At 36.0% G+C, this 13,660-nt stretch overlaps 2 protein-coding genes across 2 annotated transcripts; both read left to right on the top strand.

Annotated features, from left to right (window-relative positions):
- The first annotated feature begins 738 nt into the window (after nt 1-738).
- Nucleotides 739-8,744, top strand: LOC140871377 (ABC transporter B family member 2-like). The gene is made up of 12 exons (XM_073273864.1): nt 739-1,311; nt 1,916-1,970; nt 2,162-2,337; nt 4,199-4,399; nt 4,631-4,890; nt 5,026-5,566; nt 5,641-6,020; nt 6,334-6,761; nt 6,924-7,165; nt 7,288-7,535; nt 7,632-8,044; nt 8,137-8,744. Exons 1-12 carry the CDS (start codon nt 1,042-1,044, stop codon nt 8,673-8,675), a joined length of 3,753 nt encoding a protein of 1,250 aa, XP_073129965.1. The 5' UTR covers nt 739-1,041; the 3' UTR covers nt 8,676-8,744.
- A 392-nt stretch (nt 8,745-9,136) lies between these two features.
- LOC140872147 (uncharacterized membrane protein At4g09580) lies at nt 9,137-12,879 on the top strand. The gene is made up of 4 exons (XM_073274919.1): nt 9,137-9,649; nt 11,264-11,534; nt 11,609-11,779; nt 12,433-12,879. The coding sequence occupies exons 1-4, from the start codon at nt 9,408-9,410 to the stop codon at nt 12,559-12,561; spliced, it is 813 nt and encodes a 270-aa protein (XP_073131020.1). The 5' UTR covers nt 9,137-9,407; the 3' UTR covers nt 12,562-12,879.
- Nucleotides 12,880-13,660: the final 781 nt, after the last annotated feature.

Raw genomic sequence — 13,660 nt, 5'->3', positions numbered from 1 at the left:
TTCTACTCTTGGAATTAAAATGAATTAGAACATGATTTAATTTCTACGGGTTTTTTTGAATTAATTAATACCGATCGTCGTTATGAATTCTGATTATAATTTAATTTTAATTGTTAACAATGAAATTATAAACAATAGATCAAATTTTAAATTCATACCTTACTTATTTATATTTAGTTATATAAAATAGAATGAATTCTAATTGACGGTATTATTGAGATTTGAAATCAACCATTCTATCCAAAAACAACCAAAATGTTTCCAAAAAACATATTTAAAGCCATTTGATAGTTAACGTGGATGTTCAAATCCAACTAATTTATGTATATTTATCAGCCCTCAAATTTGTTCAATTTATAATTAGGTCAATTGCATTAGGCAAAAACTCCTATGAAACGGTCTCAAAGGTCATTTTTTTGAAACGGATCTCTTATATGGGTTATCCATTAAAAAATATTACATTTTATGCCAAAAGTATTACTTATTATTATAAATATGGGTAAGATTGACCTGTCTCATAGGAATGTTACTCTTTGTATTATATGTATATATATTGTGTGTAAGATACTAATAAGACATATTTATTACCCCAAAATGCTTACTTTCTGTACGTACCATCTTTCATTTAATATGTTATACTTCATAATTCCATTTTAGAAAGCATAAAATAAATATATTATTTGAATCCAGACGTAGAAAAAAAGAAGAAATTAAGTAATTAACCCGTGGAGTGTGTGTATATATGTGTGTATAACGTACATGCATTCATAGATACATCATACAACTACAAAACGTATATATGTGTCCCTAGCTCACATTATAATACCCAAGAAAAAGTCATAAACGGCCGATAGCTTAGTTCTTGATCTTTCTTTTTTTTTTTTCTTTCTTTTTTTCCCCCCCTAAAGTACTGAAGTCTATATAAATCCAGCAAAGATTCACTAGAAAGTATCACTATATATTATCTCCATTCCTCTATAAAATAATATCATCCCAACACACAAAAGATTTAAAATAAAAAAAAAAAAAAAAGATTTAGAAATGACCCATCAACATTCTGCGCCAACTTTGGACGAGTCCAGCTGCAGCGAACATGAAAAAAGTAGGAGGAAGAAGAAGCAGAAAGTTCCATTCTTGAAACTCTTCGCATTCGCAGATGCGTACGATTACTTTCTGATGTTCGTGGGATCAGTGGGTGCTTGCGTCCATGGCGCTTCTGTTCCCATCTTCTTCATCTTCTTCGGGAAGGTGATCAATATCATCGGACTGGCTTACCTTTTCCCCAAAGAGGCTTCCCATCAAGTTGGCATGGTATGTATATGCCTACACGTACACTACTCTTCTTCCATGATATATCATTCCATCCGCATGTTTAGTTAGCGGGGTAAACATATATGCATTTAGTCTTTATGTTTGTCATGACTATGCGATTTCGATCCTCTATGTTTTCAGATTTCAGTTTTAGCTTTATATCCTTGTTTTTGTGTGTGGCAATTTTAGTCATTTTTACGATGTTGCACTAATGCAGTGCTGATGTGGAACCGACGTACGTGTGGTGTTACTAAAAATGACAAATTGTCAAAAATCGGAACATGAGGGACTATAACTGAAATCTAAAAACATAGAAGACTACCGAACCAAAATTATAATTTTCCATGCATTATTATATTTTGAACATACTTCATTTTAAAAAGTTTTTTTTTTTAGAAGAACATTCTTTTTGTTTTTCGTTTATCCTTATTTAAGGAATGCTCTAATTAGATCATTTAAAAGAGTGAAATTAAAAATAATTTGGGGGGTCCTAATTACCTAGCCCTAACGTCATCTGTTGTGATGTCATTTGTAACTTTGTTGCATGCATGATGGACAATATAAAATTGGGTGATTTATATATATTTGCTGATTCAATTTGCAGTTTGCCTTGGATTTTGTATATCTGAGCATAGCCATACTGTTTTCATCTTGGACAGGTAACTAATAATTATACAAGTCTTATTATACATAATTACATTTTTACTCAACGATAATCATGCGGGGATCGGAATCGAACGAATTAATCTGTCCGATCCCTTTAATACAAACATTTTAATTCCTTTATTTTTTTTTAAAAAATATATGTTACAAATAAAGTAATTAGCATATTCTTATATATATGTTGCAGAGGTGGCATTTTGGATGCATTCAGGGGAGAGACAAGCAGCCAAAATGAGAATGGCATATGTAAGATCCATGCTAAATCAAGATATCAGCCTTTTTGACACTGAAGCTTCCACTGGAGAGGTCATTTCTGCCATTACAACTGATATTATTGTTGTCCAAGATGCTATTTCTGAAAAGGTTCGTAGTACTCGATATCTGATAAACGTTAATTACAATAATAAATATATTAATTTTATTTTGTATGCATGTGCACAAAAATGTAAATTTATTACATGGGATGGGAGGAAATATTCTTTTTCAACGTACAATGACCCCACGTACGTGTAACATTAATTAACTTTGCTAGCTACCTCGTTTTTATCATTGAGTTCATTGATTACGTGGTTCTAGTTTTGTCCATGCATTCTACTTTTTTTCTTAAATTTCTCGAGTTCTTCTTCTCTCATGTCACTCTGTCTCTTCTTGATTTTTTTTTTCCTTCCAATATATATGTGGTGTTTTTGTCTGGTGTTGATTGAAGATAAGCTTCTAAAATAATTTATAAAATAACTTAAATGAACATCGATCTTATAACAACTTAGATTAACTATTTTCGTATATATAAATCATGAGTTCTAGTAGCTGAAAAGTGGTCCTAATTGTAGTGTACAAGAACATAAAATAGGTACGTCACTATATTCTGGAGACCTCTTGTCAAAAAGTTACAACTCATAGAAGGGTGGCCTAGCTCGCATTAATAATAGGTAAGTGAATACATGCATACATACATGTAATTTGGTCATATGTTAGATAACAAAGACGGTTTAATACAAATTTAATGTACTAAATACGTACCATATTTTTACTTAATACCTGCTGGTTTTGATTAAACTATTGATAATTAAATCTTTTCATGAATCTCTGCTACTTTGACTGTTGACTCTTTTGCCAATGCATGCATTAATTAAGATAGTTGGGCCGGGGCCGCCACAAATTAATCTGCCTCGTCTAAAAATTTGCTCGGGAAGTCTATTAGATGACACCTGTCACTCCAAGTTCTTTGACGTTGAAATACTTGCAAACGTTAATTTTTAACACAAATTCTTGTAAAATACAGACACAAGAATTCGACATGGTCCACAATTGATTTGATTGCATCCATCGATTATATTTTCATTGTATCCGATTTTTTTTTATTTTTTTTACCGCGCGTGTTTAGATGAAAAGATTTTAAATTTGTTTCAAATCTCTGAATAATATATTTTTACACATTAAATTGGCAGACGGGCTCTTCGATCTGTAACAGTAGCTTGATGGTTTTGTATCCTTAAATTCACGTCATGTCACACCATAACGTATAATTCATGGCCCGTCGATAAATACGTGATAGTAGAATATATAGGTATTATATTAATTAAGCATGAATGGCCAACTCAAATAATTGAAAAAATATCGCTGTATGAGTTTGATATATTCTCTTAAACATAAAAAGTAGATAAATTTCCTTTTCATTTTTCAATCATGTTCCCTACATTTATTTTATGCTTTGTGTTGTTGGTTGTTCGTATATGCTTTATCACGCTTAATTAAATGCTTGATTCAATATTTCCACAAGTGCATGTAAATTTCGGTAGATTTCAACCTACCACATGGATAATACCCCAATGATAGATCTAATGTCTCATGATTTGTCACGTCAACAATATATAATTAATTACGCCTATGTTTAAAAATACGAACCGTTGGATGCATGGTTTGGGTATTACCCATATACTAGAATCTCATCTACCGTAAAATTCATACTTTTATCTTTGCAGGACAATCTTCCGTATAGAATATATACAAATATATATCGGACCAATTCTGTGCACCTACGTGGTCTAAAATTCAATCGAGACTCTAATATACTCATTTTTACTCCATCATTAGTTCTCGAATAATGATTAACTCTAGTCGCTATTGGGATTCATATTCATCATCATTTAAAAAAAAAATCATGAGTTAATATATAAATCAAGAATGATTATTGCTGATTTAGTAAAATGACAAATGAATGCAGGTGGGGAACTTTTTGCATTATTTCAGCCGTTTCATCGCAGGATTTGCGATTGGTTTCCACAGCGTTTGGCAAATCAGTTTGGTAACACTTTCGATAGTGCCGATGACTGCATTTGCTGGTGGACTCTATGCTTATGTTGCAACTGGCCTTATCGCTAGCGCCCGAAAATCATATGTCAAAGCTGGAGAAATTGCTGAAGAGGTTTGTTATACATTACAAATTATACAATTCAAACTTTTGTGTTACTGCTGAATGATCATGTTTGGTACATGAAAGTTGATCATATAACTCACGTCGTATTCTATAAAACACGTGGTAATGGCGTAACGCCATGCACCAGTTGCATGGTACACATGCATGTTAATGTCCTAGCTAGGAGAAGAGATACATGTGCAATATTAATAAGTCCCTTTGATGCAATTTTGCATGCAGGCAATTGGCAATGTCCGAACAGTGCAAGCATTTGTTGGCGAAGATAGAGCGGTTAAATCATACTCAATGTCTCTGCTGAACACTTACAAATATGGGAAGAAAGCGGGGCTGGCCAAGGGACTTGGACTCGGGACGTTGCATTGTGTCCTATTCCTATCGTGGTCGCTCCTTGTTTGGTTCACTAGCACGGTGGTTCATAAAAATATCGCGGATGGAGGAGAGTCTTTCACCACTATGATCAATGTTGTTATAGCTGGCTTGTAAGATTTTCGATTCTCATACTTAGAGTTTGATGTTTAGTCATATAATGAAATGAGAATACATGCTTAAGCTATATAATAACATTGTATTATAATCATGCAAGAAAACTAAAATTCTTGTGTGTTAATATTTAGATCACTCGGGCAAGCAGCACCTAATGTCACATCCTTTATTAGAGCCAAGGCGTCGGCTTATTCTATTTTCCAGATGATTGAGAGGAACACAATGAGTAAAAGCAGCTCTGAGAATGGAAGGAAACTGCACAAAGTAGAAGGCCACATCCAATTCAAGAACGTCACATTCAGCTATCCATCCAGGCCCGATGTGCTGATTTTCGACAAGCTCTGTTTGGATTTTCCAGCAGGAAAGATTGTAGCCCTCGTGGGAGGAAGCGGATCCGGTAAAAGCACGGTCATATCTCTGATAGAACGCTTCTACGAGCCCCGACAAGGGAACATACTATTAGATGGAAATGACATTAGGGAGTTGGATCTAAAGTGGTTAAGACAGCAGATTGGTTTGGTGAATCAAGAACCGGCTCTTTTTGCCACGACGATAAGAGACAATATTCTCTACGGGAAAAACGATGCTACCATTGAAGAGATCACTAGTGCAGCAAAGCTTGCAGATGCCATTAAGTTCATCAACAACCTTCCAGATAGATTTCAAACACAGGTACTACTTTACCTTACTCAAAACATTTTTTTAGGCCGTTGATTGGTTATGCTTTACTAAAGATGATGTTTTAGGTTGGCGAGAGAGGAATACAACTATCTGGTGGACAAAAACAAAGAATTGCAATAGCGCGTGCCATAGTAAAAAATCCATCAGTCTTGTTGTTGGATGAAGCTACTAGCTCACTTGATGCTGATTCAGAAAAGAGCGTGCAGGAGGCTCTTGACCATGTGATGGTTGGAAGGACGACAATCGTGGTGGCTCATCGCCTGTCAACTATCAGGAACGCTGATATCATAGCTGTCGTACAAGACGGTGCTATAGTAGAAACCGGAAGCCATGAAGACCTCATGTCAAGACCAGGTAGTGCATACTCTTCACTCATTCAGCTTCACGAAAACGCTCCATTAGCTCGCCTTCCATCAGGCCGCGCTGCAACAGTAAGACCTATCAGGTTAGACTTTCACTTACTCGATGAGTGTTAACGAATATGTTGCATTAATATTGTTCTTGTTATCAATCTCTGGATGAATGAATATTCATTAATGTTTTTGTGGAAGCAGAGCAGTAACTGCCCTTATTCATCTGTGTGGCAACGTATCTGGCACAACGATCGACATATATATGACAAAAAATATTGCTATACAGTTATCAAAAATTTTAATTACACCGTTACCATCAAATATAAATTTCGGTGCAACAAAAAGCATTTGATCCTACTGTTTTAATTTCCTTTATGTTCATTTTTTTTCCTGTTTTCTCATTAGGCACTCACGAGGTGCGAGCATCAGATTGTCACGGGAATCATCTCAAAAGACAACAAGAAGTCTAGGCTCAAGTTTTCATTCGGAGAAGTCTGTAAGCAAATATGGTGGTGATGAGAATGCCAAAGCAACAAGTATTTCTTTAAGTAGGTTATATTCCATGGCTCGCCCCGATTGGTTCTATGGCGTACTTGGAACAATAGGTGCTTTCATAGTCGGAGCGCAGATGCCACTTTTTGCTATCGGAGTCACTCAAGCTCTAGTATCATATTACATGGACTGGGACACAACACGTCGTGAAGTCAAGAAAATCTCATTGCTCTTCTGTGGAGGTGGTGTAATAACCCTCATTGTTCATGGCCTCACATATCTCTGTTTCGGGATCATGGGAGAACGCCTTACTCTTCGCCTCAGAAAAAAAATGTTCAAGAGTATGTTCATCATCACGATAACAGCTATGTTAATAGTCATTCCATTGAACTGAAAACTAACTGTATTTCATGCTTAATAAACAGTTTGATATGATGTTGTCCCCTGCTAATATATTTTGGCTACATCTCCATAACTTAGTTTACTTGTTTATTTCTTGGCAGCTATGTTGAGAAATGAGATGGGATGGTTTGATGATGTGGACAACACGAGCACGATGCTTGCATCCCGGCTAGAGAGTGAGGCTACATTGTTGCAAACTGTAGTGGTTGATCGATCCACTATCCTTTTACAGAATGTCGGTTTAGTCGTGACTTCGTTCATCATTGCCTTCATCTTGAACTGGAGACTCACACTCGTCATCATAGCAATGTATCCTCTAGTTATCAGCGGTCATATTAGCGAGGTAGATATGATTTCTACTCAACATACAGTATATTCTGTTTGGCTGAGCTGTGAAAGCCTATATATGACCCTTTGGTATAGTGAAAATGAAAATTATCCTCCTATTTTGGTATTTTATTTCAGAGAATTTTCATGAAAGGCTTCGGCGGTGACTTGAGCAAAGCGTATCTAAAAGCAAACATGCTTGCTGGTGAAGCTGTGAGTAACATACGTACGGTCGCAGCATTTTGCGCGGAGGAGAAGGTGCTAGATCTTTACCAGGGCGAGCTTCTTGAACCATCTAAACATTCATTCCGACGGGGTCAGGCTGCTGGGATATTTTATGGTGTTTCGCAATTTTTCATCTTCTCGTCTTATGGTCTTGCCTTGTGGTATGTTAAATGTCCTTGTTATGGATAGTCTGTGTATGTGGATGATGATACTTATAACATATCAAACAATATAACCAAGCTACAACTTTTTCCTAGGTATGGTTCTATCCTCATGGAGAAGGAGCTTGCAAGCTTTAAATCGGTCATGAAGACATTCATGGTAATGATCATAACCGCCTTATCGATGGGAGAGACGCTAGCTATGGCACCAGACATTCTCAAGGGAAACCAAATGCTGGAATCAATATTTGAAGTACTCGATCGAAAGACAGAGATTGTAAACGATGTTGGAGAAGATGTTTATGTGGTGGATGGTACTATCGAGCTCCACGACGTCGAGTTTAGCTACCCCTCGAGACCAGATGTTCTGATCTTCAAGGACTTTAACCTTACGGTGCACTCTGGAAAAAGCATGGCACTTGTAGGCCAAAGTGGTTCCGGGAAAAGTTCTGTGATATCACTCATTCTAAGGTTCTATGATCCCACGTCAGGCAAAATCTTGATTGATGGTAAGTTAACTCACTTTCTAGCAAGTCTTGAGTACTTAAAACTAAAGTCTAGTTTATATTACAAGTTATAAATATTTTACTTTTGCATACAGGGAAAGACATCAAGACACTAAAACTCAAGTCACTGAGGAAACACATCGGCCTGGTGCAACAAGAACCGGCCCTATTCGCCACATCCATTTACGAGAACATTCTTTATGGCAAAGAGGGAGCATCAGAGGATGAGGTGATCGAGTCAGCGAAACTGGCGGACGCGCATAACTTCATCAGCGCACTTCCGGAGGGATACTCGACTAGAGTTGGGGAACGAGGCGTTCAACTCTCCGGCGGCCAGAAACAAAGAGTAGCCATTGCAAGAGCTATTCTGAAGGACCCTTCAATCTTGCTCTTGGATGAAGCTACTAGTGCCCTTGACGTCGAATCGGAACGTGTGGTTCAACATGCTTTGGATAGATTGATGAAGAACAGGACCACAGTTGTTGTGGCACATAGATTGTCGACCATCAAGAATGCTGATACAATATGTGTGTTGCAAGATGGGAAGGTTATAGAGCGAGGGACTCATTCTAGCCTTATGGAGAGTAAACACGGGGCTTATTTTAAATTGATTAATTTACAGCAACAACATTAACCACAAGAGAATATCTATACGAAATATGTCCTTAATACTTTTTCTCATGATATATTTGACAAAGCTTTGTGTTCGAATTATACTCTTTTCAGCATTTCTTGTTTTTTTTTTTTTTTACTTGGGAACCGCAGCCGCTACCTTCGGTGCGCACTGAATAAATCCCGTACTAATGCAATAGCGTGCAAACTAAGTTAGCGGTAAACCACACTAAGCAAATATCTCAACCTAAGACATTCACTCGTAAAACAAAAACAAAATTAGTTTTTATTCATCCCAAAATCTTTTCCCACATTTTCTACCAAAAAAATGAAACGAGTTTAGGCCAAGGAATAATATAGTAATGTCATTTGTTACTTGCTTTGTATGTAAAGGAATGAAGGAATATTCGAAGCACGTCTCTTGTCCAGTGCCTATATATGGACAAAGGCACAATAACTCACATTTAACTCACGCCTGAAATTTTATGGAAAGAATAAAGGGTGGGAGGGAGAGTGTCTAGAAAGCAACGAAGAAGAAAGCACTCATCCTCTCCACCTCTTCGTTGATTTTTCACAAAATTTTCAATAATTGAACAAATTCACATAATTTGTGCTACCCATACGTGCATGTATGTTTGAATGTATTGTCTCTTAGTTTCTTGTTTCTAAAGTCGGTACTTTTCAACAACCCAGATAAGAAAAAGCGACGCCCGAGCTTTGTTTTCGATTGGTTTGAATTTTTGGGTTCGAGAATATGGAAACTGAATCGGAAACGACGGTGTCATTGTCAAAATCTGGGAATGTCAGTGCTGTAATTAGGGAGAGAAATGAAGCTAGATCGGGGAAGTTCCCGCTGACGATGTGGGAGGTGATGGCGGTGAGCGGCGTCGTGTTGGGATTTGTCTTGGGGCTATTGGGGCTTTACTTGACGATGCCCGCATCTGATTACAGCTTTCTTAAGCTTCCTCGTACTCTCGAAGACCTCCAGATCCTCAGGTTTTCAGAATTTTTAGTAGCTGCTTTATTTTCTTTTCTTTTAAAAAAAATAAAAAATTATCGGGATATTTGTTATTCATTAATGTTGGTGGTGTCTAGATCTTATATTTAGTTAAGCTGGTATACTTGTAAAATTGATTGGCTATTTATCTGATCTGAATTGTGGAAATAATTATGCATTTGGGAACTTGAGATCAGGTTACATTAGCTGAAAAGAGGCTGTTCTTTTTTTTCTTCTTTTTTTTTTTTTTGCTTTTTGAAGTAGGTTTTTTTTATATATATTTTGATTTCCCATCTTGTGTTCTTCCGCTTCAACATAAGGGTGAAGTTACCATTTTGATATACAGATGCATGCTGGTGCTTTCTGTCTATTCGGTTTCATCTAACCTTTAATGGTAACTTATAGTTGTGTGGTTGCAAGATTTTCAGTATGAGACTAATCTATGCGATTTCTCATAGTCAGGTGTTGGAACTTCGAACAAAAATGTACTTATGGAATAAAATTATTGGTGACTTTCTTGGAAGTTTCTTCCACATTGTTTGTGTGATGAATCATAAATATTTTAAAAGAAGTGTGCTTCATTTGTTGCTACAGGTTTACTTTTCCTTATGTCAAATGAGGAGTAAAAAATAACAAAGAAATCACTTGCATGAATTCGGGTTTGAAAGAATGTAGTTTAGATGCAGTTTTTGTGAATTGTGAGAAATGGATTACGAGGACATATTTTTGTCCCAGTCACTCACTAACTGCATAAAGGATTAGCCTTGCAAGGACATTGGTAAATGCTGTAAAGGTATATAGCTTGGTAATTGCATCAAGAATGAAGTCAAGTTCAGAAATTTGTGCAATATATCACAGAAGTTACTTTTGTTAGTCAGAATGAGGAGGAAAAGCGATATGAAATATTTTATGGCTTCTCTGTAACTACAATTTGGTTGATATGGAGGAAAGAGAATGTCATTGAGACTGAATTAAAGTGCTTTCTAGTTTCTTGAATGATGCATCATGAAGCACGACTATCAGCACCTTCATAAAATTTTTTGTCATTTCTATTTATATACTCCAACTAGTCACTCTGGAAATTTGAGTGTCAGTGAGCTTCAAAAGGTTTGATATAACGGTTCATTTGAATTTCAATCACCAAGAAGTTAAAATCATCTTCAACAATTTTCTATTTCTCTGTTGTGCTTCAATTTCACCTTCTGGCTTATTTTTACGTCATGTTATATCTATAATTTAGTCTCGCTTGTTGGTTGTATCGGAATAAAACGGTGATCAATCTCATCAGATTTTTGTTACACTCGTTCTGTATTTGCTCAAAGTTTTGGTTAACTGAGCAAAATGTGTAGCTCCTGCATGCCCATATACACAGAACAAATTTGGTAGAGAGCACATGCACTGGAATATGCATTCTGTTCAGGACTCAGTCTGGTAATTTGAGTCATTTTTCATTTTCTTGTTATATTTGTTGGCTCATTTTCTTTGCCTTTTGTTCTATGTTGTAATTTTGGTTAAGTTTTTTTTTTGGCTGAATAATACTGTTTAAATTTTTTTAAGGATAACACTCCTGATCTGTGTGATGCTTATTACTTTTACTTCTCCTTTTTCCGAAGGGATGACTTGGAGAGTTATACAAGGGACTACACCTTACAGGTTCTTGTGGGGTACAATCTGGTCTACATTTTTATGCAGACCTTTATGATCCCAGGAACAGTTTTTATGTCCTTGCTTGCTGGTGCACTTTTTGGGGTCGTCAAAGGTGTAGTTCTTGTTGTATTCGCAGCTACTGCCGGTGCATCTTCTTGCTACTTTTTATCTAAATTAGTTGGCCGACCACTTGTCTTCTCTCTTTGGCCTGACAAATTAACTTTTTTCCAGTCCCAGGTAACTTTTGACACACTTGAGTTATCTTTTCCTTCGTAACATCTATTGGAATAAATAAGGTTTTTCATGCTCAGGTTGCTAAAAGACGTCAGCGGTTGCTCAACTACATGCTTTTCCTTAGAGTGACCCCTACGCTTCCAAATACATTTATAAATTTTGCTTCACCAATTGTTGATGTCCCATATCATATATTCTTCTTGGCTACCTCCATTGGGCTCATCCCTGCAGCATTTGTTACTGTTCGGGTATCACTTCTCCACTTCTCGCTATACTACTCTTGTTTAGTTGGATGCTTTTAGTCATATCTCTATTATTGGAAGCGCTTCTGGGTGGACATATTAACATTCTGGCATAATATTTTTTTAAAAAAAATTCTGGCATTATAATTATACTCTTTCATCTTTGTAGGAAATAGTGAAGATTGTCGAGAGGGTAGGAAATTGATGACAAAATAATGAAATTTGAGATTGACAAAATAATGAAATTTGAGATTCTTCAGATTCCATATGACAAATAAGGAAACTATGTTATTTGCTTCATGATAAAGGAAAATATGAAGCAAATTCTTTCATGAATATCTTCTGCAATATGCTTTTGTTAAATCTTCGTTCGCTTTTATAGTTCAATATATCCATATATATTGAGGTTGTTTTTGCTTGGCAAGAAGTACATGATAATCGTACTTCATTGATTTTGCATCTCCGTTTCACTTTCCTCCAGAAAATCATGAATCCAACATAGTGTAGAAGTGTAAGAGATGCAAAGGCAAAAACTTGGTTACAATAATGTCGATCAAACGTTAACTGTCACTCCACTTGCTGATATGCGTTTCTTTTAAATCTGAATTTCGATATTCAATATAGCACATACGGATTAGTAACCATCTGGGCTTGTGTAGGCTGGAATTACGCTAGGTGAGTTGCAATCAGTTGGTGATCTCTATGACATCCAGTCTATTGCCATCATGTTCGTCATCGGGGTAATAACAGTCACTCCCACATTATTGGGCAACAAAAGCGAATCTTGATGCTACCCGACAGCTGGGATCCACTCGATTGTTTGCTCCAATGAACTCTACCTTGGGAATCGCGGATGACTGATGAGTAAGCACCATTTGATGAAAACTACAAGAGGTGTTAAGAACTTTCTAACATTGGCTGGAAACTTGCATGGACAACATTGAGCATCAATGGTAAATAAATTGTTGTTATGTTATTATGTCATGTGAAAAAAAGAGTCTTCTCTCGTGTTGTATCATTCTAAGAGGGTACCAGTAGTATTCTCTTTTGTCCGTTTTGTGTATTTCATGTTGAAATGGTTATGTTTAGTAGTGTTCCTTTGTCAACTGTGTTGTGATGCATAATGTTGAGTGAGCCAAATCGACAAGGTTTAGGCACGCATAGTGTCCGTAGCATCCCTGGGTCCGATGAGGTTAAGTCCTTGCAGCTCAACACGAGCCAAGGCTTGGCCGGTTGGTGAACAATGTGTCTAAACCTTAACGCACGAGCCGTTTGTGGACTTCAAAGGCTCTTCATGTTTTCGATGTTCACCTCAAATGGAGGGGGTGATGAACTGAAGATGGAATGCAAGATAATAATTATTTATTTACCCTAATAATAATACTTTTTTCGTATCAAATACATAGTCTTATTTTTTTTTCACACAGATTAAGAAAAAATTATTGGAAAAGTAAATTTTATAAAAACTTTTTATTTTATCCCTATTTAATGTATTAAAAAATAATTGCATAATTTTTAATGTGTAGTTAATAGGAGTATATTAGTAAATGAGTATAAAAAAATATTACTAAATATGGTATATGATTATGTATTTGGGATAAACAAAAAAAGAAACGTGGATTATATAATTGAGACGGAGGAAGTACTAATAAAACCATTAGGAACTGAAAGTTAACAGAGTGTGGAAGACGGAGTATTTTAGGAGAAGCCAAAAAGCTTTCGCCGTTTCCAAATTTCCAATACTCCTTCATCCATTTTAAATTTAAATCAAATTCATTTTTTATTTTTTTTTTAGAAAAGATCAGATTCATTTTCATAAAAGACAATTATCCATTCAAGATGAATAAATAAATTTTATAACCTCTAAATCAATGCATTGTTAAGTTC

The sequence above is a fragment of the Henckelia pumila genome, unplaced genomic scaffold (genome assembly GCF_033568475.1).
Source record: "Henckelia pumila isolate YLH828 unplaced genomic scaffold, ASM3356847v2 CTG_461:::fragment_3, whole genome shotgun sequence".
Taxonomy (NCBI): domain Eukaryota; kingdom Viridiplantae; phylum Streptophyta; class Magnoliopsida; order Lamiales; family Gesneriaceae; genus Henckelia; species Henckelia pumila.
This window is presented reverse-complemented; position numbering and strand designations above follow the sequence as displayed.

What these genes read in the sequence shown, in the direction of transcription:
- LOC140871377 (XM_073273864.1), top strand. Translation starts at nt 1,042, where the DNA reads ATGACCCATCAACATTCTGCGCCAACTTTGGACGAGTCCAGCTGCAGC. An exon ending in CTGGAGAAATTGCTGAAGAG is followed by an intron (nt 4,400 to 4,630) that starts GTTTGTTATACA and finishes TTTTGCATGCAG; the next exon opens with GCAATTGGCAATGTCCGAAC. An exon ending in GCAACAGTAAGACCTATCAG is followed by an intron (nt 6,021 to 6,333) that starts GTTAGACTTTCA and finishes TTTTCTCATTAG; the next exon opens with GCACTCACGAGGTGCGAGCA.
- LOC140872147 (XM_073274919.1), top strand. Translation starts at nt 9,408, where the DNA reads ATGGAAACTGAATCGGAAACGACGGTGTCATTGTCAAAATCTGGGAAT. An exon ending in GAAGACCTCCAGATCCTCAG is followed by an intron (nt 9,650 to 11,263) that starts GTTTTCAGAATT and finishes CTTTTTCCGAAG; the next exon opens with GGATGACTTGGAGAGTTATA. An exon ending in TAACTTTTTTCCAGTCCCAG is followed by an intron (nt 11,535 to 11,608) that starts GTAACTTTTGAC and finishes TTTCATGCTCAG; the next exon opens with GTTGCTAAAAGACGTCAGCG.